Here is a 27820-nt window from a genome sequence, read left to right as displayed (position 1 = left end):
TAATTACGTACTTCTCATAATTATTGAGTAATTATATACTTCTTATAATTGCCGAGTAATCACTCTGCTATAACTAGAATTTAATGTTACAACTAATTGTATAATTACTGTATATTAATGTTGTTATCCGGGAAACTTGGAATAGAGTGTTATCCTTCTAATTCATTTTCTGTTACTCAAAACTGCATTTTAAAAAGTATACTATAGTTAGTCATTGGAAGAAAGATTAATAGTGGAATAAAAATTTCAGCAGAGGAAGCACATGCTTTCATTCTGGGCTCAGGTAGGTGAGAGTAAAAAATAGTAATGTGTTAAAGCTGTACTGCCAGATTGCAGGTAGAAAAAGTATCATTTTCTGATGATATGGCACATAAGCTGCTTTTAGCGAGCCTAGCTTTATTCTGGATTTTTAAACTCCCTTACATTTTAAAAATGTATCTCTTCATGGCCAGATGTTTTCTTAAGTGTTTCACATCACTTCAGCCTTAATAATACATATGTTAGTTGGCTATTTCTAATGGCTTTATTGTTGTTAATGAAAGAATAGGCGCATATAAAAGGCACGTGTTGCTGGGTGGGCACTGCAAATAGTAAGTCACAGGCTGCCTGATGATGTACAGAAAATAAGAGACGTGCTTTGTTTGGATTGTATCTACTTCCAAAACACCCAGAGGGACAATTTCACAAAGGTGATGAAGGAGGGTTTGATATACAATTTAAGAGCTGAGATCAAGTAATGTAGATGTATTTTTCTAGTGCTGGCTGAGTAACCTGGGTACCTAAGAATAATCTCAGACCAAATAACTTTGCTTCTGTAGAATTGGTATCTCTGTAGGTGGAATGTGTAAAACACGGTGGTTCTTTTTGCATGATAGGTTTTGCCTTCATTGACAGAATGGGGTGTCTGTGGCTAATGTAAAATTCAGTGAAATCCAAAATAAATCCATAAGGCTTCATGAAATGATTCTAACTTCACATTACTGTCATTGGTTCGGGCAGTCGTGTGCTATGGCATGGTAGGATTTGAGCAGTGAGGAACTAGACTGCAAGGCAGAATTGTAAAAAGAGTTTTATAAAAATTTACTCCTCCTCCAAAACTCAGAAAATAAGTTTTGCCTATGTTACCAGCAGAATAACTGAAAACACCTTTTGTGCAGCTCTGTGAATATCAAAATAATGGAATGGCTTGGACTTCTACCGTAAGGGAATCACAGATTGTTTATAGGAATCCCAAAATTAGAGGAAAGTCCAAATCATTCGTCCATGGTAAAATGTAATCTGAGCATCACTGAAATGTACTGTATATGCACATGTTGGTGCACATCATAGAATATATGGAATATTTTAAAAGCTATTTCTAGTTTAATATCATTTTGATTTTAATAGTTCTTTTGAAACTTGCATAAAAATAAATTTCACTTAAAAATTATTTAAAGGAGAGTTTCTACGGATTTTTATTTCTGTCTTATTTAGACTTTGTAGAGGGCTCACGTGAATATTCAATCTTCTGACTGTGACAATTAAAATATTTTTAATACTTACATTTTGTTTAATCTCATACCTGAGGTCTCAGACTCGTGTGATTCTACTGTTGTTTATAATGCAGCATTTCCGTTGACTTACATGTGAGAGCTCTCCATGGAGTGATAGATAGTAGCAACAATATTAATCATTTATATAGCACTTTATATGTTCAAAATATTGGATAATCTTTAAATGAGCTCAGCTTTGTTCTCAGATACGTGAGTGAAATCTTTATCGAATCCAAAAAAATTGTTATTTGACATAAAAATTTTTATTTTCTAGTTGTACTCATCAGCTATTTTGGAAACGGTTATTTTATTGGTTTTGTGGGTTAGAATATTGTCTTATCTTATGTTTGAGATCTTAAAAGGGTTGTAAAGGACACGTAGGTTGCTGTGGTGTCCTCTGATGATTTCAACCGATAAACTGAATGCTTCAAATCCTTGTTTTTTATCTTTGAGAGGACTGCGGGCCACGCTGGAAAACGTGTTTCTTACTGCAGATAACTAATTCTTAGGTATGCAATGGATTTAGCTTATAAAATCCTAAGGTAAGTGCTTTTCTAGTGAATTCAAGAAGTTTTACCAGTCTTTTGCAGTCGTAAGAATTAACCTTAAAGTTCTGAATTTGCAGTTAAAACACAACTGTTCTAGAACATGAGCGATTTCTGAGCTCTAGCTACTGTTGGCAGTATATAGCAGTCAACTTTGCAGCTGCCTAGTTGGTTCGTTTATTTTCCAGGTTTCACAAGTACCAGAGAAATGGTGGTGAATAACATTTTTTTCTTCCTAATAGGCCATTTTTTGGGTGTTATTGGTATCGATGGCAACTTTTCAGTAGAAATACGACTCTGATCATCAAGACAGCAAACTGCAGCAGATGCAAAGTCTAACACTTGTTCTTTTCTCCCCCCTTCCCACTTCTTTTTTTCATAACAGCTAATGCTAATTATTCTATTGTAAATGCTACTCGGATGCTATGCAGGAGCAACGAATCCAATATATGGGTACCCATTACAGGACTGATTCCATTTTCTAACTACACAGTACAAGTGAATGCTTCCAACGGCCAGGGCAGCTTGATAAGTGATGCTATAACAATAGTCATGCCTCCAGGAGGTAAGCATAAAAAAGTGCTTTTTCTGTGCATGTAACAATTCCACAAATATTCTGTTGAACAAAATTTTTATTATTGCAACTGAGGACTGTAAGTTCAGAAGAATATATTTGCATTAGTAGTTCTTACTAAAGAAACTGTTCTTTTTCAGCTTCTAATTTGTCATCCAATTTAAGAACTAGAGAATGAAAACAGGTACTTGTATAGATACCATATTGTTTTAGGTAAGAATTACATTATATACTTCATTTTTTTTCTGTTAATGGTGGTGTATTCTATCATAGGCTGCTAATTAATCTAAAAACATAGAAAGAGCCAACTGCATTTTATAATCTGTTTTAGAATGAAAGTTGAGAGTGCTGACAAAGAGTGCTTACTGGGTAGATAATAGTAATATAAAGCATGGGTAATGTATTGAGCCATAGTCCACAAACTGGCATAGCTGTAAGAAAGTGAATTGCAACACTGTGATCTTGATCTTGTGAAATGCTGATTTACAGTGAATGAGGATCTAAGCCACTTGGGATGTTATCTTCATAAACATTTGAAATAAGGCAATTGAGTAAATACAGACTAAACACTGTGCATATATTTTCTTTATTTATTTTTTTTAAATGAAAACTATATATTTGTGCCTTTTGCATTGTCTTTTCATGGACAACCTAATAAATTAGCTTTTTTTGGATAAATACTAGTGGAAACAATTTAAAGCAATATTGAATTTTGAAGTGAGAGCCCAACAAAACAGTCTTGAAAGACATGATGTGTCTCAGGTGTAGCTAGTGAGCAGGAATAGTGTAGAATGATATACATATTATTTGAAAGTTAAAACCAAACAGATAAACAAACAAACAAAAAACACCCAGAAAAAGAAAATCACAATGAAAATCCCATAAACTTTATAGCTCAGAAACACAATTACCCTTGGAAAAGATTGCATGCAAGCAGATGGATTAGTTTTGGGGACAAACAAAAAGAAAGACTTCTGAAAAATAAATAAATAAAATTAAGTTTGTATGACAGATTACTGAGCAAGAAGGAAAAGGTAATTCCCAACACATTTTATACTTTTCCAATCTGCCAAATTACAGCTGATATTAACAAATATACATTGTCATATAATTAAACTGCATCTGAGTTTTACTGCTCACTTAAGACTGAGCAGTAAGACACTGAAGACACCGACGTTTCTAATCCCAGTGCCACACTTCAATTTTGCATGTAGAAATAACAGAATTTGGTAGTGAAAATTTTAACCAAATGAGTCAGTAAAGGATCTTTAAAGATAAGCAAGGATGTGCACAAGTTTATGACAGCCATTAAGATACACTTTCTTTCATTATTAGATTGTTGTTGATTACAATTAGGAAACTTATAGCTTTGAAATTATCTTTTTTTATGACCTTGTGGTAGTTTAAAAGCAATACCTCATTGATTAAATAGGTTTTAGTTCATGCTTCCTTTTAGTTAATGATCTGAAAACATATTATCCTGATTTACACATAAAATCATGCTGAAAAGCATGTGGCATTCACTAGGATATGTGTGTTTAAGTAGAATTAAATTAGCAGTGAGAGTTATTAAAGAAGTCTGCCATACTATTGTCCAGTGGTCTGTGATCGGTGGTGAAATGAGTAATAAATGAAGCAGTACACATGAGAGAAGTACTCTCACACTCTATTCTGTGTCTGCACACATACAGACACACACACATGAACATTTAGGACAATGTATGTTTACTTTGCTGTGATGTTTAATGTAATGATTCTTTGAATGGCATACAATTCTATTGCATGCTAAATTATGAGTATAATGGTAATTTTACACTGGGCTGTATTCAGCACTTCCACTTACCAACACTTTCTATTTCATTATATGAAATCTAGATGTTACTAAAGCCAGAAGGAATTTTATTTTTTACTTCAGTGGCCAAGATTTCACTTTGACAGAAGTTTTGTTTGATCAAAGAGCGAAAGAGGTCTCATTATAAACAAAATCACAACCTTGTAAGGAGTGTTAAAATGCAGCATTTTCCTTCCAAGGATAACAAAAAAAGCTGTTTCAAAAATTTGTATTGTGGGGAGTACTTCAGCAAGCTTGGGGAAAGAATGTGTAAGAGTGAGTGACAGGAAAAAGGTGTATTCCATATTGAAGTTACTGCACATCGCTCTTTTTCAATTATGAGACAAATTTCCTACCAACATGCATTTCTTTTGCTTCATAATTTCTTTAAAATGTATCACACATAACATAAAGCACACCAAATCTTTAGTGTTACCTGATTGGATATATCTTAATTTCTCATCTAGCCAATTTGCCCTGCTTAAAGTCAACGCTTAAAAAAAAAAAAAAATTCAAAATAAGGAATGTAGTTTATCTAAGCTCTTGACTAAAATTGCAGTGCAGGTTCAAGAGTTCTTGGAAAGATTAAAAAAATAAAAACTGAATCCAAATGTTAATCCATAAATACGAAACTTTCTTTTGACCCCTGCCCTGTAGTGGTCTGGAGTTACTAATGGGGTTAGGATTTCAACTCTTAATGGGTCTTGGTGCATTAGTGTTTTGTATGCATGGAATTCAGCATTCAGTTTAATAAGTGGTTGACATTGGTGATGTCCCTTAATTTGCTTAAATCTAATTGGCTCTTTTATCAGTCAAACCTGTATGGATTGGCAATTGATCAGAAAGGGTCAGCCATGACTGTGCATGTACTTAAATGCTGGAACCACCAGTTAAAGTCACTGTTGCATAATAAGAAGCTGAAACCATGAGAACAAATGATCTTCAGAGTTGGAAGGCAAAAGAAAGCAGAGAAGTTTTTCAGGATGTTCAAGTTCAGAACAAAGGCATTATGGAGTATATAAATTTTAAATACACTGCTTTTTGCCTCAAGACTTAAAGCTTTTTTTTCCAGATGAACTGAAATCTTGTCTGAAACTGTCTTTGTTACATCAAAGAACTGCATAGAAAGCTAAAAGAGATGGAAGAAGCATAAAAGGGCATAGTTTAAAATGATTAGTGACAAATTTCATACCACAGAGGTAGAAGTAAATTTTTTTGAGTTTTATATTTTTTTCCAAAAAGAATAAATTTGTTATATTTGTCTTGTCGTAAACTGCTTTGGTAGAAGTTGTAAAAAAATAATATACTAGCTAGTGCTTCCATTAATTTCAGCATGCCAGCCAGTAAAAGATCTGGAGAACAAATTGGTTTAGAATTAATTTAATTAGGTAAATGAATTGAAGTAATACAGTGAATATAAACCTGTAAAAATCTGGGAAAAAAACTTCTGTACTGAGTCCTTGGTTATATATTTTTCTTCTTAATGAGTGTTATTTCTGATGTGGTGGCACATAGAGGACCCCATTAATTTAGAATTGCTATGTAATAAGTAATGGTAAGCTAACAGAAAAGAAAGTTGCAATCACTACAAGTAATAGCTTATACGGTGGATAGATCCATTTGTTCTCTGCCTTTTACCACAAAAACCCTATCATGGAAGGGAATGTAAAGCCCTGTATGCAGAAAAGAAGATACATTATGTTGAAAAATAGGTGCAAAGAGAGAGGGGCAGGCTGTTGATCTGGTGAGAAGCAGAAAGGTGGAGGCTCAGTCATCAGCTTCAAAGCTCAGAGAAGGTCTGTTTTTCCAAGTAACGATGAGAACTATGAAGTTTGTTGTAGCTGGTAATTCTGTATCCCATTGCAGAATCATTTGCAATGGGGATGACAAACTCCAACTTGGTGCTGACTTACCTATAGAAAAGAGCCTCGGAGAATTTATATTTTACTTATGTAAAGTGTAAAAGGGAAGAAAATCTGAAAAACAAAAGTGCCTAAGCAGTGAAGTGTCTCTTAAATCTCCGCCATAATTTCTGGAGAATGTTGTTCATTTATATGCTCTGATGTGACACACACAACCGAGGTATGTCTAGCTGTGAGATGTCAGATTTTGCCTTGGACTCTTAAGCACCTGAACTTTGCCACTCCCTTGTGTTCGGGATGCTGCATGCCTCTGCCTACAAGCTTGGGCCAGTTCTCAGCAGTGAGCCTACATACTTGTAGCTGTTGATATTTGTTCAACACCTACAGAGGATGGTGCCAGGGGATTTTAGCCACTGTTTAGGTAGCAGAGCCTCTGAGACTGGATATTGAACCACATCATGGGATCATTGATCTAATTATGCAAACAAGTAAGAACCGTATCATGCAATTTATATTCACATCTGAAAGCATCTGCTCATGCAAGTTGTTCACTGAAGCCACCAGGCCTCCTTAGGTGAATGACTATTTATTAATCATAGCAAACTGATGCTGTTAGGCCAGAATTATTTAGGAAGAAAAAACAAATCTGAATATGCTAGAATAGAATATGCGAGATAAGATTGTCTTTCCATGGTGCTCCATATTGCATGAAGAAATACACAATAAAACTAGTTTTGAGAGAATTTCCTATACTTCAAATTTCAGGTATTTCTGAGACATTGGTTGTTTATCTCATTTTTCTCCTATTTTCTATTCATTCTTTCTTTCTTTCTTTCTTCCCCAATCCCCTCCACCTCCCCCCTCAGATTTAGACTAAAATCTAACAGGATTCATTTTGTTCTTCTCAGGTTTTTTAAAATTTTTCTATTTCTCTTACAGTCTCTTATATTATTTCTTATAAAGGTAGAGTAGTAAAGCAAGCCAGAATTTAAAAAGGGACAAAAAGAAATGGAAGGTACTTTAGAAAAAAAATTTCTGCCATCATTCAATTTTATTAATCAGGGGGAAAGATATATTTTTTGAAATTTCAAATTCTTAAATGTTTCCATGTTATCTCTATAACTTCTGAACAATATAATCTCTGATTTTGATGAAGAACAGGAAATGTTTTAAACAAAATTGTTGCAAGGAAGTCGACAGGGTGGGGAGTGTTACTTATTGAAAAATTGTGAGGATATATTTTCTAGAGGTAGTTTCAGGAAAGAGCAGGATAGATTAGGGAGGGGGAAAGAGCTCTCCTACATCTCTCACCAATGACCTCGCTAATTAGAGTGTCAGTGGCAAGCTGTGTAAATTGTCCATTCCACTTCTTTTTGTCCAGAAAGATGATTTCATGGGGATATAAGGGTAGGACTGTAAAAGGGCTTGTTTGGAAAAATGGGAGTTGTTCTAATGAAGCAATAATTCCTCTCTAACCTCTGCAGTATTGAACTGATTGTCATTTTCATTAGATTTACTTACTTCTTTTATTCTCCTTTCCCAGTCTGTTCAGCACATCTTTCAGCGAGCTCATACTGTGCCTATTCGTGGGTTTGGATGGTTGTTTTGGGTGGCAAGAGAAGAGAGAAGTCTCATGCCTGAAAGGCTGTGCCTTCAGACTCTGGCAATGGGAGGCACACTTTACTACTCATTTTCCTAAATTGCAGCCAGCTGGGGCTCAGTGTACCTCCACACAACATAAAGGACCGCCTCAGGGTTGCTTTAAATTGAACTGTTGTGTAAGTCCCTACTCATAAAACTGGAGTGTGCCAGAAGGCAATGACAGTCCAATTATGTCTTTTTTTTTTCCTTCTGATTGCTCCCTTCCTGTTGCCCCTACACCCTGTTCTTTTGGGGCTAGGCATAGTTAGAGCTATGATGCTTCCATGCTCCAGACATAGGAGACCTGTATTTCACAGCTCTTTGGTTGCTTTCTGTCCTCTGGACCTGCATGAAGGTGTGGTGGTTTGACCTTGTAACATGACCACCAAGCCACTTCATCACTCCTCTGCAGGACAGCGACAAGAGCAAAATAAAATGAATAAAGTAAGATTGTAGAGGTCTCACTCCAGGTTTTTCTAGAACCTTGAGTTAGCATGAGGTCCAGTTGGTACTTAAGATGACTTGGAAGAAATCTGTGGTAGATAGATTTCACACTGGACAACTACAGCTTGAAACAACTACTTATGAAAAAAAGACTATATAAAAGTGGGGAAAGTTGGCTGCTGTGGAATTTAGCAGCAAATCATTATTTAAAATGATTACCTACCATCACATAAACCTATTTCGGACCAATTTCAATTGTACATAAAAAAAGATATGTTTTAGATGAAGTCTGCAACTTTTATATAATAAGCCTATTCCTGGTTGTGTTGGATGTTTTGTCATTCTGTGTATATGTGAACTAGATTGCTTGGTACTCTAAAGTCAACATTCTTTATGTGATAAATTAGGTTCTTCTGTTAAAGGAATTCTACAATATTATTACATGAAAATTCCTAGTCAAAACATACCAAAGACATTTGAAAAGTCATAATATGAATTTTGTCTTATGAACCATTTTACAGATATATGCAAGTATTAGGAATGGGATCAGTTTTTATGTTAATTTGCTAATATGTTTTGCACCACTTTTCCAAAGAGCTTACTTTATTACATTTACTTTTGACAACTCTTGCCCCCGTAGTTTCCAGAATAAAATGGTATTTTCTTTAACTGTCAGTAATTGCAGATGTCTGCAGATTGGTTTTTGAATTTGTGGTTTTGGTTTGGTTTTTGTCATTTCGTTCTGTAATTTGTGCACTTGTAGCACCTAGATTATGGAAGTTAGCTTGCTGATCTTAAAGCAGTTGAATGAAGTGGCAAGGGTTTTTTCAACAGTTGAGGAAGCTTTGAAGGTCTCCTGTTTGCAATGAACTCTGCAAGCCTCCAGAAAAGTTCTGTTACCATGTTACATATTCATCCCATTTCCATATTGGGGTGGTGGTGGGGTGTATGTGGAATTTAAGGGTCTCTTAAGATCTTGATGAGGGTGAAATGTAGAATCAATCAAATCACTATTCTTTTCCTCTCTTTATTTGGGGACAACACCAGAGATTATTCTAACAAAGAAATGCTATGCTCTTAGATTAAATCCAGGTTAATAAAATAAGAGACAAAGGGAATTAATGTATTTCTTGTTACAGTGGGATACGCCCAGTGTGGAATCATACGAGTTCTCACTATTTGTATACTGACTTTTACAACTATTTACTAATTCAGTTTTCCCGTAGGTTTCTGCGTTGACTGAGGATTGTAGTTCCCATTTTACAGATAGATTGAAAGGCAGGCATGTGTTGAATGTAGACACTTTGTACATAGCAAACGTGAATTCAGATTGACTGCCTCTGGGCCATTCCATAGAACACGAGGAAAGAAAAGAAGTTGAACGAGTGAAGAGATGGCATTATATAAAGAAAGAATACATCTCTCTATTATCCTTCCACCAAAGTTGTGAGTGCTCTTACACACTGAGAAGCCTGTTTAGGAAGGTTATTCTTAAGAAATTGTTAGTGCTGTCCAAAAAATTCAACAGTATGTTCCTGGTGGCTATAATCTGAATTAAGTAGCTGTAAATTTTCTGTGATGGAGATTTAGCCTTTTCAGGCTATGTTTTAATGAACACAGGAGAGGATGTTTTCCCCTCCCTCTTTACTTTTTGTCAAAAATTTGAAGAGAATCTGTATTGTAGAGAATAAGTATTCCCTTTACCACAACATATAGCAAATTGTATGTGTAGATTGGAGTAAATGCTGTGACATGTCTTGAGGCATACAAGGCAAAACAACAATCACAGTGAAGGTGTTACTGACTTTTAATCAATTAGGTTACCAAAGTTTGAACAAGAACACAGTAGCCAAGGTCTTTTCAGCAAAAATACTTGAGAACACATCAGTCATTGTTCTATATTGACATGCTTGCACCAATTCCAGTGGATTTATATGTTCTTCAGCATTATCTGAGGAAATGAAGTCAAGAGTTAATTTGTATACATGGTTTATTTGTTAAAAGTATCTAGAAGAGGACATTAACTGATGAGTAGCTACTTAATAATGCTGTACGAACATTCCTATGTAGATGGGTTGGGTATAAAAGGTTGTAATCCTATTACCCTATTCATCAGAGAAGTCAAGTGCACATTTTGCACGGATTATTTCCATGTGTGAATAGGCTTGTCTGAATTGCTTTTTATTCACCTTAAATATTAAATATTTTGCTTCAGTGGATAACACCTGGATCGTATTTCTGTCAATTGAAATGCTATTTTTACTGGGGGACCAATGTATAAAAAACAGTTAGGGATTTTTGCCACAGATAGGTGGAACGGAGGTGTCACCTTTCACAGTCTGTCATAGCTTATCTCTGTTAGAACACTGGCTAAAAAAAAAAAGAGCTCTGGATTATTCATCCTGAAGTGACTATATTCCCACTGTCCTCCTGGGCAGCAATGTACTAATCTCTGGGTTCATAAGCAAGGAAGGCAGAATACTGCCCATCTGTCCTGCTGAAACTGGACAACTATGGGGAAACAAAAAAAATAAAAATCGTGTTTACTGGAGGAGAAGATGGAGCAGGTAGTATTTTAACCCAGACTAAAAGACACATCTCTGATCAGGGTGAGCCAGTGTGCATGTTGGTAGCAAAAGGGGGCAAGAGGAGCAGGCCCTGAGTTCTGGGGATTTGTGGACCTCATCACTGGTGATATTCAGCATGAGCATCAGAATGTGATCCTATTGCTATTTTCTAATACAGCTTAATTTATTGATACTGCAGCTGTTGAACTAGACTGTAACATGAAGTGACAACCATAGCATTGCAGTTGGCAATTTTGAGAAGTGATAAGAATTGTTGTTTACTCTGTAAATGTGATAGCTCAAATATGTCGGCCTTGACCTCATGTGTTACATAAGAGAATAATATACAGTGTTTTGTTGTGATTTTTCTCATTATAATAGATTTATTTCCAGAACTAAATTTTTGATTCTTCTCTTTGCCATTGTGCAGATTACCCCCCTGAGATTTTTGCATGTTGATCAATGGCAGCATTTGGTTATATAGAAAAAACACTCCGTACTGTTAATGATGACAGATACAATTAAATTATTTCTCTGCCATCTCCTTTGATGTATACAGATTTCCCCCGTTAATATTGATGGACTTTAGAATCACAGGCACATGTTAGGAGGTGAGCAAGCCCCTGAATGTTGTATCCTCTTTGTGGAGCTGACTGTATCACTTTATGTCTAAATGCAACGAAAGCTGCTGACAGTTTTGATATATTAAATTATAACTGAGAACTAATTCAGGGATCAAAGATGCTCTTTGGGAGAGAACCCTTTACTGGTAGGAAAAATCATTACCTTTTTTCCCAGTCTCATATATTTGTACTGTATGTCTTGGAAATATCATTCCCTACAGTTTCTGAATCTTGATGTTTAATTTAACACAAAGGTCTTTGAGCAGCACAATGGGAAGGGGGGCTTCTGCTAGTAAAACGTCGTAGAAGGAAATTGAAATGTACATGTTTTTTCTCATTTATCAAAGTAGTGCAAAAATCTAAACTGACATTTTATATCAAATGAATTATGAACTGTGTACTTTGTACCTAAGGGAACAACAACTAAATTAGACTTTTGTTAAAAAGAGAGAGAGAGTGAAAAATAGACTTTTAATAAAATATACAGTCATTTTTGGTATTGTGTCTGAACCTGACATATGCTTTACTTTGCAGAAGAAAACTAGAGAGTATAGGCTACTTGAAAGGCTATATGCTCTGAATGCATATAGCCTTTGAATGCATACAGCCAAGATAACACACAAACCAGTTTCTACTTAGTAAGTATTGTTGCTTTGATTTTTCAGCTTTGTCCAACTCAGGTGAACAGGAAAAGATAACATGCTTTTCAATAGCTTGGGGATTGGAGCAAAGTAGTTGTTTGGGGTTTTTTTTTTTAATTTTTTTAACTTCCATTTGTGAGAATATGGTTGTTACTGAAAAAAGACTTGCAGGGAGCAAAAGCTTAAATCAAACTTCTGCTGTCTTTAGGTAAAAAACATTTCCTACAAGCAAAGCGAAGGCTCCTAGTCTGTATACCTAGAGTTTGTAACATTTATGAGATTTTGTAAAATCCTGATTTCTGAATTTCCTTCATCACTTTCAGTGAGCATATATTTTTTTTAGTGCATTGGGAAGCTCTGCAAGCTCCTTGCAGAAAACAATGGTGTATGAACAGCGATTAGCAAAATATACCATGAACACATCACAAACTCTGAAACACAATGAAACCAGCTATGTTTGTCACTTTAGTATTGTTTTATCTCAGTACTATCAAAAGAGTAAAACTAGAACCAACACCAAAGCTGTAGGGAGATGTGCTGATGAAGGTACATCCTCAGATGAAGTATCCAAAGGAAGGCAGTGACTTCATTTTTGGAACCCTACAGCTCCCAGTATCGATAAAGTCATCTGATCTTTTAATGTGGGTATCTGCTGTGAACAATAGGTTATTTATTGGTATAATGAGTCACTGGTTTTAGTTAAAGGTAATTGGGTTACGTTTTTTATTCAATAACACTGATTTTCTTTTCCTAAATGTTCTAAATGTCCTAAATGTTATAAATCATAGTACTAAAAAGTATTCATTTCCAAACAACATGAACATAAACATGCAAATGCCACTGGAAATGTGGCAGTGCAAATGCACATTTTTCTGTTACAGAAAGGAAAGGAGAAGAGGTGGCAGCTTAAGTGGGTGCAGTGGTTTGGGGGAGCCACAACACTGATCTGATTCACTTCAGGCACACCAGAATCAGTTTTTGCTCATGCTGTCCATGGAGGAGATGAGGGATGCGGACAACAACTGCAAGTGAGAAGAGTCACTTCTTTCTTTCTCAACATCTTACTCACATTTTCCCTATAAAAAGACAGTGACAATGAGACAAGGGTGTTTTGTGATTACCATACATGGCATAATGAAGTTAATTAGCAGCTGTGAACCAAATCCAGTTCTCTCCTGCCTGGATTACTGGGAGCAGAAACATTGAGGAAACCTCTTTTCCCCCCTCTTTCTACAAATAAGGAAAGAATATGAGGGAGAAAATGTCTCTTGGGGCTTCAGTGGTTTCATGGCCAAAAGGTAGTCCAGTGACCTGGATCTTGCAGATACCTGTAGGATATTCAAGATATAATAAGACTGCACCACCCACTGAGCATAGTGGCTCCCTAATACCAGCTAATTTGTCATCTTGTCAGATCAGTTTTCTATTTATGGGCACTCTCAAGATTGGCCTCTATCAGAAATGGTAGTATTTCACACCATACTCTGTGTACTGCAGAGAAATTTATGGATTAAAAATAACTACAGTTAATCTTACTGCAGATCTAATTTATTTGCAAACCTGCATTATTCTCCAGTCCATACATTTAGGGCTACAGAAACTAATGCTCATGTCCAAACGCACATCAGCTTGTGACGCTTTTGTCTCCTGCCAGCAGGGCAACTGCTGTGTGAGTAACAGTCTGCTGGCACGTTCTTACTGCAGGAGCACACATCGTGCTAGTGTCTCAGCCAGGCCTACTGAACGAGAACATTCACCACTTTTCTAATATTTTTCTTCAGCATTCCATTAGCTTGCTATATTTCCTTAGTTTCCTTTGCCACATTAACTGGAGATAGAGCAACAATAATTTGCAGAAACCATGTCTGCTTGTTCATGTAAGAATGCTGCTTTCTGGTTTGGAATATCGTCTGTTATCCTTTTCCTTTCAGTCACAGATTAAAAGAATAGTGAAAATTGTTCCCTTAAGTAGAATGGGCAAAACTACCTCACAGAGTTATTTCATTTTCCAGGAACTAAACTCACAATTTACCCACAGGAGTTGTTTGTTTAATTGTAGTTTCTGCCTGATACCAATCCTGATCTTTTTTCTTCTTCTTTTTTATTTTTTTTATTTTTGGTGCTATGACAATTATTGGCTAGGCACCTTTTTAAAGTCTGATGAATAATTGCTTTTACTGGACAGTTATAAATTCCACCCAAAGTCTTTATCACAGGTATTAAAATCATTAATCATTCAGCTAATTGCTTATTGGCATTCTTTTGTAGCTGTTAGAGTTTAGCAAAGTTCTTGCTGAATAACATGGATAAACTTCTATCCTGCATGAGAGAGGGATGACAGGCTACTTATATAAAGATAAAGGTGACAAATCTATAAGACATTTTCATAGCATTAGCTATGAATGCTTAGGAAAGGGGCATCCATTTTACTTGAGACGTATGTCTGGATTGCTGATGGTGAGGCTGTATGTGAAGAAAAGTTTATTAAAAGGAGGGGGAGGACTAATTTTGTTTTTTCTTTAGGGTAATATTAATGAGGAATATGTAAGCCTGCTCTGGAATTTCAAAAGATACTTGTCTTAAACTTCAGATCTACAGGTCATGGAGTAAAGCCTGAGTTGATTTACAAGGACCTACTAAGAGTACACTGTGCAGCTTGGAATGCTACGTAGTACAAATGGAAGAAAATTTACAGTTAGCACTTACACACTTTATCCAGAAAAAGACAAATTTTAGATTGTTTTCAAACTTATTTTCAACTGAAATTACTATTATTGCAGAGATCAGGTGTAGAAAACAGGATAGAACATGGAGAGAGAACAAGATGTTTCTGTGCCATTTATGTTATATTTCTGAAAAGCAAATCTCACGAATGTGAGGTGTGAAGAGGAACTTTACAGAGACTTTAAGCTACCCCTTTATGTCTCTGTACTTTTTGCAATAGTGTCACTTTTTTCCCAAGCCCCACGTGGCAAAGAGGGGTATGGAAGGAGGCCACCATGGACCTTTCACATTGTATGTTCTAAAGTGCATGGCTGTGTGTTGAATAAGGGATGTGCTGTCCCTGGTATATGTGTTATTAGATGGAGGTGTATCTGTAACTCAAAACATATATTGGTTTATTAAAAAGAAAATCCAAGAATACTCTGTGCGTACTTTAGGCATCGAGTATGTGGAAAACAAAAAGATTGAACACATATTAATTGAAAAATCAAGAACAACTATGTGTATTTTCTATACACTGAGTAGGAAAGATAGCTGGGTAAAGAGGGTTAAAAACCAAACTGGAGTAAACTTGGATGAAGCTGTGAAGATAAGGGGTGGTGGGGGGGGAAGCAATCTTCTGCTTTGCAAATAGATTAAGGTTTTTAACTAGCATGCCCTTCTAGTGATGACATACAGCCCAGCATCATGGCCTGGGCTGTATTTCGGTTAAATGAAACAAAAACATGTGGCCATGTTGAGAATTATGGAGAGTGCAATGGCTGGAATTATTTGGACTGAACAAACAAGAAGATAACAGGCATACCTGGAAAAATTGGGAGAAACAAATGTCAATGTGCAGAACATATTGCCATAAAAACTCCCGTAATGAGATGATCTCAGTGTGGGCACCTAAAATAAAAAATCAGGAGCATCTAAACAATCACTGCAATAAGATAAAGAAACAGGGTTTGTGAACTGAAACTGGAAAAGAGTGAGAGGAGGCGTGACTAAGCAAGACATTCATCTGAAGGCAGTCTGCCTGAAACTTTTCCTTGCTGTTATGGCCTAAACTGTGTAGAGACCATTTACCTTCTCTGTAGTTAAATACCTGCAGTTATCATTGGCATGCAAGTGTATGCAAAATATTTTTATAAGATGCAAATACATCATCTGTGCTAAATATTTTACGTGTGCAGATGTGGCAAATTACAGAGTCACATTTACAAAGCTCCAGACTCTTCATGCTGCCTTTCTGCAGATATTGTGGTTACAGCAGGGCCAATATATCTGATCACTATTACTATTCACTTCAAAGTTGGTGTGAGTTTACACCAATTTGATAAATAGCGATTCAAGCTCTACTGGCTTTTCTTCCTCTTATTAAAGATTAATAGTGCAGGCATTTTTATAACTAAATAATAATTTATTGTCCTAATGACAATAACTTTTAATAACCCTGCTTAAAGTCATCTACTTTCAGAAAATTTTAATTTCAGATATATCCTTATGATAAATACAATTAATACCTCTCAGAAAAACTGCTTTTGACACAGGGTAAACACTTAAGCATGGTTATTTAGCACAATGATTGCTGTCCTAAAGTGAACAAATACTTAAAAAGCTGACTACTACTACTACATATCTTGTTTAAGATAAGGAATTTGAGCCATGAATTAGGAACACTTCCCAATGTGTTCAGCACATTAGCGTCTGAGCAAGGATCGGATCTTTCTTGACTCATCTGCATGTACCTGAGTACCTGGAATACACTGTATCCTTGTCAGCTTGGAACAGTCTTCAGTTTTTATTATTTTGCGGTGCTGTTTATTAAATCTTTGATTAAAATTGACATCTGATTAAGCATTTTATTCTGCCTTTGTAGTCTTTTCGTATACAAAGCATGACTTTCTGCCCTGCTAAGTGAGGATTTACTAGGCTAGATGTTGATTCAGTAGGTTGCAAGTGGAGTGGTTGCCCCCTGAGGGTCATATTAAAGCTTGAGGGGAGCTTTTTGAGCAACATTGCATCTTAAAGACAATATATCAAGCTGATAGATACATGGCTCTTCTGTTGAGAAATTCGTAGTAGAATTATTGGTGGTTGCCAGTTATTACTTGGGTAGTAAGGAGTCTCTTGGGAATATGGATCGGATAAAAAGGGTTAAGCTGAGGGAAATGTTACACTGAAGACCTTGGTGATAAGGAGTGTTTGAAATGTGCAAAGGATGTTTTGTGTGCAATTTAGAATTACCAGGTTTTTTGGGGGGAAGTGCTCTGTAGTTTAATGATCGAAATGTGATTAGTTTAGCAGAGCACCTTTCTCATTACGACTCAGCAGAGACTTGACAATTTCTTTGTTGTACCCTCCTGTCCCCCTGCCCCAATTCTTTGGAAGTGCAGACCTGAGGACACCGGTGATAATGCTTAACTGAGGACATTCTCTGGGAGCTATAGGAAGTCTTTCAGATGAGATAAATTTGCTGTATATGCTAACATGTTGGTTTGAAAGTAGTGGGCTTGTCTTGTTCTACAAGTCAGTCGACTTTCACAGGAGAGATTTGTCCAAATTTTCTACTTTTCCCTATGCTGTGCTTTTGTTGGTAGAAGAGATTTGAACATTGAGCTGAGATTACCTACACCATTAAAATAACATCTGCACTATGAATTGTTATTGACATTTAGACAGCTACATCTTTGTTTTTTGATGAACATTCCTGTATCGCTATAATAACCACCACTACATATAAAGCTTAAACCTACTTTGTAGGTCTCGGAGAGCTTTACAAAGAAGGATAAGTAGTATTATCTCCATTTAACAGATTGAGAAATGAAAGACAAAGGTGAAGCAATGTGTCCTGACAGAACTGGAACTAAATTTAACACTTTTACCTCCTCAGTGAGTTACTCACACTTGTCTCCTCAATAACAATGTGAACTTTGGCTACCTGGCCAAATTACAGCTCAGCTAATTAGAATAATTTTTAGACATAGATTTTTCTGCTGTGTAGAATATCTGTGTGCACTAAAACAACCAGTGCATTTTAGGCTACAAACAGTTCGGTTTTAAATGAGGTAGTATACTGCTTTGAAAGGTTATTGAGTCTTTCTGTTAGTGTCAGCTTGTGGAAGCATTTTTAAAACTCTTTAATGAAAGGGTTTGTCCATTATTTGCGCCATCTTTCTCATGCTGCCTGAGTTTGCCTTCTAAGAACTTCAGGAATCATTTTTAAAGGGATGTCAAAATTATTCGTGGTTGTCTCCTGTACTTTACATCCATAAGGTTCAAACCCCCTTATTGCACAACTTAACTCTAACATTAGTTGTTTTGCTGCTAAACAGTGTTAAGTGAGGTAAATATATGTTCCCCATTTTACTCTGAGAGTGGAATTTAATTCACATACAGAGGCATTTGGTGTGCAGATGTTTGGTTTTGATGGCTCAGCTGGAGGAAGGTTGGGGTCTGTTCAAGTTAAATCAGCCATCTTTTTGCCTCTGAGTTGAGGCGCTCACAAGCTCTCGATTGGCCTTGAAGATGTCGGCAAGGGATCTAAAGATCATGAATTACCTTAGTCTTGGACATCTCCTAGATTTGGAAACAGGAAGAATTCAAGTTTACTTGGGATTTACTGGACCCTTATTGCATAGGTCTAGTAACAGCAGCAGGAGGGAGCTTGCAAAGGCAGCAGGCTGGCTTAAGCCCAATAATTTTATGTTATCTTTTTTGCAGTATCAGAGAGAAGGGCAAGGGAATAATGGCAGTTGGAGGTCCTGTTCCACTTCATCTTGTCCTGAAAAAAACCCAGGAGGGTTGCAGGGCTAGGGACCAATTCGCAGAAGTAAAATACTCAGTAATAACTCAGGTACCCCAGCAGCCAGATTTTAGTAAAAATTTCTTATGAGAACTGTCAGACCTTGAACTTGAAGAAAAAGGATCAAATGTCTAGATGGAAGCAAGACCATGTCTTGTGCCTTTCTATGTAATGCAGTTTGGAGTTGGAGCTAAAGAATTCCAGTTCCCCATCATCAGAGTAAACCAGCCAGGTGCTTGTTTATATAGTTCTGCAGATATGTCAGTATAAATAAAGACTATTGTATATTACTGACTTTTTAGTTTTGGAGCCAATGTCATCCTTTCATCTGTTTTAGGGAGAGATTGATTCAGTGCATCACAACGTCTGTTAGTTTCCTCTTAGTAACTACCTCATATAGAGGTGGTAAATGAAAATCACAAAACTTACTGTAAAATGCTGTTCACTCATATTACAACTTACAATTTACGCCATGAGGATTACAACTCCATCTTAAGTTACAGATCTGTGACATTGGTTTTTCCAATAGAGAGAAGGAAGAAAACAACAGCAACAAAAATATCTGTTGGAAAGACTGAAGAAAGAAACAAATGGCAACTACTGGACCATGAAAAACAAAACTATTATGCAAGAGTTTAAATGACAAAGGCAGTAACTTTCCAGTGTTTTAACTCTCTCGAAAAGAGCAACACAGCTATGGCTACAGACATGCATAATATATAAAAGTTCCAGATGTGTTTATGTACAGAAAGTTTCTTCAACAGATTGTTTTCTTAAACAAAAAACAAAGCCATAAACTCATGGGTGCAAATTGGCATAGTTCTTTTTACTGCTCACAGTGAAATTTGTAGCAGTTAAAGGTCATTAGTGGTATCATTACCGACAGATTTTTGATCTGCAGTTCCCGGACTTCATAAAAATTAATATCCTTACCAAAACAGTGGGTTAGAGACTGAGACTTCAGTGCATCTCTTTTGATTTCTACCTAAAAACCTTTTTTCTCTTAAAATGTCTGCTGTTTTCTTTAAAAAAAAAAAAATTATAAGCATGAGAGCATACCTGAATTTTAAAAGGCTGATCAATTTTCCTCTTCCTGGTTAACACTTCCGTGAGCTTTTCTTTAACTTCTCGGGGTGGCAGAGCTGGGCACAAGGAGAGCTAGATAATATTTGAACAGGTGGTAGAGAATATGTTGCTTCTGAATTTCTTTTGGTGTTTGGAGGTTTGCTTTTAGCAAAATTATACTCACGGAACTATATTGAAAAGGATAAAGAAATAGCATTGTTCAGTAGTGAAAATGTTAAACTAAATGGACCATGTTAACATTGCTGTTGATCCTGAGGAACAGTTTTTCCAGTATATGGAACATTTTGTTTCCACCCGGCATATGTTCTCCATGGTTTTCTCTGCTCTAATTCATCCATGTTTTTCGACAGCTCCAGATGGCGTGATGCCTCCAAGGCTTTCATCTGCCACTCCGACCAGTCTTCAGGTTGTCTGGTCTACACCAGTTCGCAACAACGCCCCAGGCACGCCCAGCTACCGACTCCAGATGCGTCGAAGGCATTCTGCTGGTGACATTTTAGAGTACGTAGACCATAACAAGGCCATCATCAACTGCTGAGCAAGTCCCTTCATCTTGAATATGGCTCATCTTTAGGGTGGCTGGTTTTGTTACAAGATTTGTAATGTTTTAGTCTTTCTTTAGGTGCCTGGATGTTTAATAATATCTCTTATGATGCTTTTCTTTGCAGTTTGCTTTCCAGCCCTACTGCTTCCTTACAACACAGGGTTGGAGATCTGCAGCCATACACTGAGTATGAGATGAGAGTGGTTGCCTCCAATGGTTATGGTAATGCTTATAGCACCTGGACTTCAATGACTACAGCAGAGGACAGTAAGCAATCCAATCTTATTTAAGTCTCTTTAGCAGAAAAAATAAATAAAAGTTCAGGTGCTGTTGCACTTAATCTCTTTTGGTTATCTAGCTTTCTCAGTTAAATAGCAATAATGTATTTCCTTCCGGAATATTAACTTGCAATAATAACTTCTAAGAGATAAAGGATCTGCGGTCTTACATTTTCATAAAACTTGAATATATAAATATATGTTTTGTGAAGTAGTATTTTATTTCTTTATATAATATCCCTCCATGCATATATATGTTCGTATATGGTTAGTTTAAGATACAGTGGTAAGTACAGCTTAGTAAATGGCATTCCTTTATATTCAGGGACTTGATTCTGATTTCAGTCATATCAGAGAAAATAAGTTGAAGTTAATAGTAGATGACAGTTGTCTTATCTCTGTGTTGAGAATACCTAAGCTGTACCACAGCTGAACAGAACTTTTCGTTCCCAGTGATCTTTGTTAATTCAAAGTGGTGATATGCTGGTCTGAAATTGAGTTTGTCGTTGCCAGTCCCCTCACTTTCCTCATTAATAGTTCTACATTTTGCAGTTTCACTCTCAATAATTTGTTCAACAGATCCCTGATCTGATGAACAGGTATCAGCATATAGATACAGACATTTAGTTGACAGGATAGGATTTTGCGCCTGATATAATATGTAAACAGAAACATATGACAAAACTTGAGCTTGTCATACATAATACGTATACAAAATACATTATTTCCGGCTTTTTTAGAGAAACTGAGCTATTAGTTTTCTCTTACAATGGAGCAAGATATCTAATAGCACACTTTTTTGAAAAATCTGTTGTTTTCAAATATATTCTTTGCTTCTTTAAAAAAGCCAGCACAGTAATGGATGAACTCCTTATACCAAATTTTAGAGAAATTAAGTATTTTCCAAAGAGATTTTACATCTTGTTTAATAACAAAGTAAGTTGTTCTGAGCAGGAAAAGGCACAGTAGGGGGATGTTTCATTACTGGTTTCATTACTACGTTGCTTTCTCTGCCTTCATGCCAATGTGCCTTGTGGTCTTACTCTATTTTTCACTGATATGAGATCTGCATTTCAGACCGTAAATTTAATCTGATGCTCATACGCTATTGCTGTAGCATATAGTCAGTGTTCATGACTGAACTTCATTTTAGTCCCTTCTCTAAATAGATAGCTGTCTATCTTGAGAAGACACATAGAAGAAAACATGTCTTACCACAATTGTAAAACATTTTTCTTTGAAGCTGAGTAAATAATTCACAATGGAATTTATCTGATAAATCCATTTTAGCTCCAAAGGTATAAATACATGAACACATTATCTATAAATAATTACCTAATAAAACTAAGTTCTGAACTTGGTCCTTATGTAACGGAGATGTTATCTGCCTGTGAAAATCTTCATTGAGATTCAATTCCTTTACTGTAATTGTTTGTTACCAAAAGTGGATAGAATATTATTAAACTTGTCTACATTCATGGTCTAAATGCACCCAGTCTCCTATGACTATTTAATTCAAATTGCAGTGCTTATTCAGTTCTGGTCCAATAATTCACAGTGTTGTTTCTTTTTAGATTGGAGGAGCACAGAAGTGCATTTAGAGGCATCACTTGTTAGCATGTATAAAAATTAATTTTTCTGCAAAGTAGTAGATGTAGAATTTTCAAATTCCTTTTTTGGGAGTTAGAGCAGAAGTCCTACACAACACTTGCATTCCTGTGTAGTCTTCTTGACTATGTGTGCAAAAGTTAACTGCTGTGTAGAACTTGATGGTGTCTGTGCACTATGGCATGGAATGCTACCCTCTGCAAAACCTGGTTGAAAAAATGGTTTAAGTTATTGTGGAAAGTAGATGTTGCCAAAGGAAATTTAAGAAAAATAGAATGCCTCTGCCAGGGTTTATGCAATTTCAATATTCAGAGATTAACAAACAACTTGGCTTTTTAGCTATGGTGTTGCATCTTGTTCCTTAGCTTAAAAAAACTTCTGTAGTTCCAGTTGTAAATTCCATGTCTCCAAAGGGAAAATTATTTTCCGCAAAATTTCCTCTTCCATTTGAATTGATACTGCTAAAGAATATGTATGTGCTGATGTGTCCCCAGTTTCCAACAACCCTTGTAACTTACAAAAAACCCTCCAACTTCCAGTGGTGACAAAATTCCCTGGTTTTGGTGTCATTGTGGAGGGCTACCAGCTGTGAAAGGATATTCAACTCAATTGCTTTAGACTGAATGATTGTCATTGGCTATGAGCAGTATTTCTGTCAAGGTTTCAATGTTTCTTATAAAACTGCTTATACTGACAGCTTGCTGCAGAAGTACACTTAATTCCTGGCCCTGCCAACCAATAGACCAAGTTTTTAAAGTAGTATCTGACAGAAGAAATTTCCCACATCTCTTACTCTGTTGAAATATATGTGTGTACATGTGTTCTTATGGATTTTATGTGGTGCATAGAGGTCTTTTTTGTTTCACCAAAGTATAAAATATCTGTAGGAATAAAGCAAATGTGTGTGGGTGTTTGTGCACATACACCTTGTAGCAATAGATGTAAATCAAAACATCCACTTTTAAAGTTAATAGAATTCTACTAATACAAGCTGGTGATTTCACGATATATCTGCATGTTATACTTTATGATAAATATTTATTAAAGTAGGAGGATATTAGAATGATTAACGAAAAATTAGCAAATGCTGCTTTGAAAATCTGTTACATCTAATATTAAAATGTCTTTATATATGGATTAGTAAGGTTGGGGTGGTTTTTAATGCAAGAAAAAACGCTGTGAATAATTTTCAAATACTTCTATTTACATGAGTGTGACACTAGTAAGTGATTCCATGCATTTTTAAAAGTCTAACCTGCCTCTGCTAGATAACAGTAATGTACATATCCTATGAATATTTTAAAACCTGCTAAACATGTGTTAATGAAAGATGTTTGTTCCAGCAGTCTTGGTCACTATAGCATCAGGTTATTTACTGCCAGACAGAGAGAAACAGTTGATGAAGTTTCTGGATTAGGTCTTGCTTTGAGTAACTTCAGTGTAATTTTAGGATAACTCTCTTATAATCAACATAATCACCACTGAACTGAGAGGTCAGTATTTGCTATTCAACTGAGAGAAGAATTTAATGCATTTTATTCAGAAATAAAATGAAAGTTTATTAATATTAAAAAGGAAGATATTCGTTAACTTTTCACCTTTGTTATGGCAAGTCTTTGAGCTTTCTGAGAAGGAAGATGTAAAGAATTGGGTTATAGCTACCTGGCCCAATGGCAGCTGCTGCATTCTTATGGTATAGCTTTAGGATTTGCAAAATTATATTGGCTGCTAGCTATCCACATGGTGTAATCTGGGATCAAATGAGAAAGGTGTTTCTTCTAGTGCTTGTGAAAATACATATTGATTTGGACAAGTTTTAAGCTAGCAAAATTGCTACTTTAGGAAAAAAATGCCTGTTCTTTCTTTTCTTTTGAGTCTCCCAGAAACTATCTCCAGTCCAATGAGTTCTGTACCACAGGATATCTCAGTCACCAACATGTTTTCTACCTGTGACTTCATTTCAGTTCTGTGGGTCAGCATATGGTTCCGGTACAGAGAATAATTACTGCAGCACTTTTCTCAGTGCCTGGCTCGCACTAGTTGAGAGAAAGTTTTGCAAGTTGCCTGCCAGGCAGTCTAATTTTTTATTTTTTAATTCTTAAGTAAGTGACTGCAAGTCTTTATCTCTTATCTATAAAAAATTATAGGCCAATCCAATGTTTTTTCATAATACCTAATGTCAAAATTACACAGTAGTCACTTGAGATCATTATGTATGGAAATTTCTAGAGAAAAAGCAATTAAAAACAAAAGGAGAGGTGCTGCATTATATCAGCTGAGCTACTTCTCAACAAAACAGGGAAGGGTTATTCCTATCGTAGAGTGTTATGGTGTGTTCCCCTGGCATGCTTACCACAAAGCTTTAGGTCCAGGATGAGAAGGTCTATTCTCTTAAAGCTTCCTTATACAGGCAATAGAAAGAGGAAGTGGAGGACAGGAAGGTAGATGATGCAGTTCTCAGCTTTTGGGAGTGCTTGCTATACCTTCTGCATTGTTTGACATATCTCTTATAGCTATGTAAGTTAGGTCCACATAATTTAGGCATATATACTAATCCATAGTTGATGTGAATGTGGTCACCTGTGCTTGAGAAAGATAAATGGAAACTGAAGCAAGAGAGGAAAAAACCTGGTAAGGTGATAAAGGGAAGAGAAAGTCCCATGAAGTACATGGCAGGGTGAATAGCAAAAGTACAGAAGAACAAATTAAGATGAAGTAATATCATGGCAGATATGATACAATGATCGTATTGAAAATAATACAAACTACCCATACATGCCTATAGATTAGCATTTAGAAGAGGTTTCTTTACTGGTAGTCTGAGATTCTGGAACCAACGTGCATTTGGAGCAGTAGAGGGAAAAAAGCCTGAATGTTCTGAATGTGGCTATTAATATGTATTGAAGGGGTTCATATGGACTGCAAGTCATTGCATGAACAGCTTAACGACTTTTGAGTTCTGTGATCTGATGTACTACAAAATTCCTATAGTCCTTTGTGCCCAAAGCTACACAATTTGGATTTCTGTTGGATACAGTTGGTAGTATATGAAAGACATGATGTTTTGTTAACATGTATAATTTCATTGTCCATGTTCCTGAAAAGAGTAAATGATTCAAGAATAAAAGGCACAGAATTTCTATTCTGCTTAGTGAGAGAGTTTCCCAGTGAATCCAGTATTTCTCATTAGCTTTAAAGGGCAGTGGTCCAGATACATGTATATTAATGAAAGTATAGATTCCCCTGAAGTGCATCATGAGCATAGCTCCTCATTCCCCCAGTCTGTACAATAAGTAAACAAATATGTGGTTCCAGTTGGGGAATTAAAAATGATTAATGACAATTTTGTGCCTTCCTTTTAAGTCAAGTCTGAACTTTTGAAGCAAAATAGCCTGCCATAAAAGATAATTTCATTTGCTAAAATGAAACTACCTTCTAATATTAATACTGTAATGAAATGGTTTGAAATATGAACTAAGAATCTTAAGGAAAAAGATGCCAACTGCTCCCATGTTCCGTAGTTATATAAACAATTACATCCATGTAAAAAGCTTTATGATTTTATTTTCATCATTGTCAGGCTGAACTGTGTAGCTGTCATACTTTGCAGTCTTCCCTCCAGTGACAACCACATTGACAACATGTTATACTCCACATTGATTTTACAGTTAAGGAGCTGATTGTGATATATAGGGATTTTAAGAATTCAGCTGAGAGGCTGACTTTTGCCTTTTATCATTCCATTAAAATTTTATAACCATCTTTTTCATGTCATTTCATCCATGAATTCTTACTTTAGAAAGTGATAGCTACTGCTGTGAGCATAACTTTTCTCATGTTCAGAGCTTTTTATTGTATTAGCAAACTATCCCAATTATAGTTAATACTCATGTTTTACATAATTGTGGTGACCCTTTCAACCAAGCACTATCGTGCTAGTTGATTTGTATATAGAATTAGATGATTCTGCTTGCCATTTAAAAAGAAGCTACACCAAACGAGTGTTGGGGCCCAGGATTTAATGCTTTCCCATCCAGTGGGGCCAATTAAGCATCTCTCAAACGTCTTGTTTGAACTCAGAGAGTCTTAAAAGTCTCTCTTTTAAAAGGGCAGTAGGGAATGTGTGGGTAGGTATTCTAGCTACCAAAATATGCTTTTTTGAGGGGAGAGGGAGGGACTAGGGGGACCCAAAGTTTAAGTTTGACAGCTCCTCCCGTACATTACAGCTTGTCCTTAAGGAATACGCTTAAACTCTGGGGGGGTTGAAGCACAGGTCCAACTAATTATCATGAATGTTTCACCTGTAATGCCAGCAACCTATTCAGTAGGAATAAAGAGACTTCTCTGCTCCCTCACAGCAGAACACTTGATTGTTGCAGGGGTTTTGTTGGGGGTTTTGTTGCAGTTTTTGTTTTTTTTTTTTTTTTTTCTCCTCCTGCATAAGCTTACAGTACAATAACTTATTTATGAAGTAGAATTAGACAAAATGCAAGTTTGTAGCTCAGTGGTAAACATTATATCTTTCGATTCCCCTCCTCCATTAAACTGGAATTTACAGCAATGTAACAGTCTGTCTTTCAATCCCCCCCCCTTCACCACCCCCCAACTAAACTGGAATTTGCAGCAACTTATTTTCAAGGTCTTCAATTCCAAAGCAAATTTCTATCTTTCCCTTTCACCCCAGAAAAATTTTCAATTTACTGAATAAACAATTCATTCAGATTTACACCTCCACCTCTCCATCTTTCAGTGAAGTCTAAATAGCAGACCAAATTTTCTTCTAGCTTATGACCTAATTGATTTTGCCCAAGAGTACATGCAAATAGAATTGAACTGCTCTTTACAACAGATCATCTTTTATACTTGTAACTTCAGAGATCTAAATTGGTCCTAGAGTCCATGAGCACTAAATATGAAGCTCTGTTCTTATTATCACTGTGAGTAGAATGGTATATGTGGTATGTATGAGTTTTATGGAGTTGCTTTGTGATGCATCATATAAGGAAAGAAAAGCCACTGTTACTCTTTCAAATTTGAAAACAAACAAACAAAAAGCCTGCTATCCCAATTTTACATTATTTTTTCCACAAACATCAATATAATAATCCTGATTTACTTCTCTCTGTATGTAAAAGGAGAACTGGGACTTGTGACCACCTCAGCTGTTATTATAAAATAAACAAGGAGCAACTCACTCATTATGCTGGATTTATTTGTTTTCTAGGGTTCCACTCCCCCTTCTCTTTTAGCTTAAAAATTATCAGAAATTATTAGACTTCTAGTGAAGTAAATTATTCTTCCTACAGATACACTGTTCCTTGTGGTTTGTACAGCATATTGCTTCACTAGGAATTAAATGATGGTGGCGTTGAGTACCAGGGAAATCAGCATATGCTATGTCATGTGTCCTAGAGTCTTGGCACACCCACAATCATTAACGAATTTTAAATTTTCAACCCTCAGCATTTGCAACTTAGCCCCCCTCCCCCCCCCCCAAAAAATAAAAATCCCCAAACCTAAAGCTATTTTA

The 27820-nt window shown here is 36.1% G+C and overlaps 1 protein-coding gene across 1 annotated transcript in view; it reads left to right on the top strand.

The window, feature by feature from the left end:
* The window catches only part of USH2A (usherin), a 385041-nt gene that overhangs the window by 222115 nt on the left and 135106 nt on the right, over positions 1-27820 (top strand). The window contains exons 37-39 of the mRNA XM_084261650.1: positions 2463-2642; positions 20211-20361; positions 20529-20671. Coding sequence (XP_084117776.1) covers positions 2463-2642; positions 20211-20361; positions 20529-20671 — 474 coding nt within the window. The remainder of the gene's footprint in view (positions 1-2462; positions 2643-20210; positions 20362-20528; positions 20672-27820) is intronic.

The sequence above is a fragment of the Gallinula chloropus genome (assembly GCF_964237585.1).
Source record: "Gallinula chloropus genome assembly, chromosome: 3".
Lineage (NCBI taxonomy): Eukaryota > Metazoa > Chordata > Aves > Gruiformes > Rallidae > Gallinula > Gallinula chloropus.
This window is presented reverse-complemented; position numbering and strand designations above follow the sequence as displayed.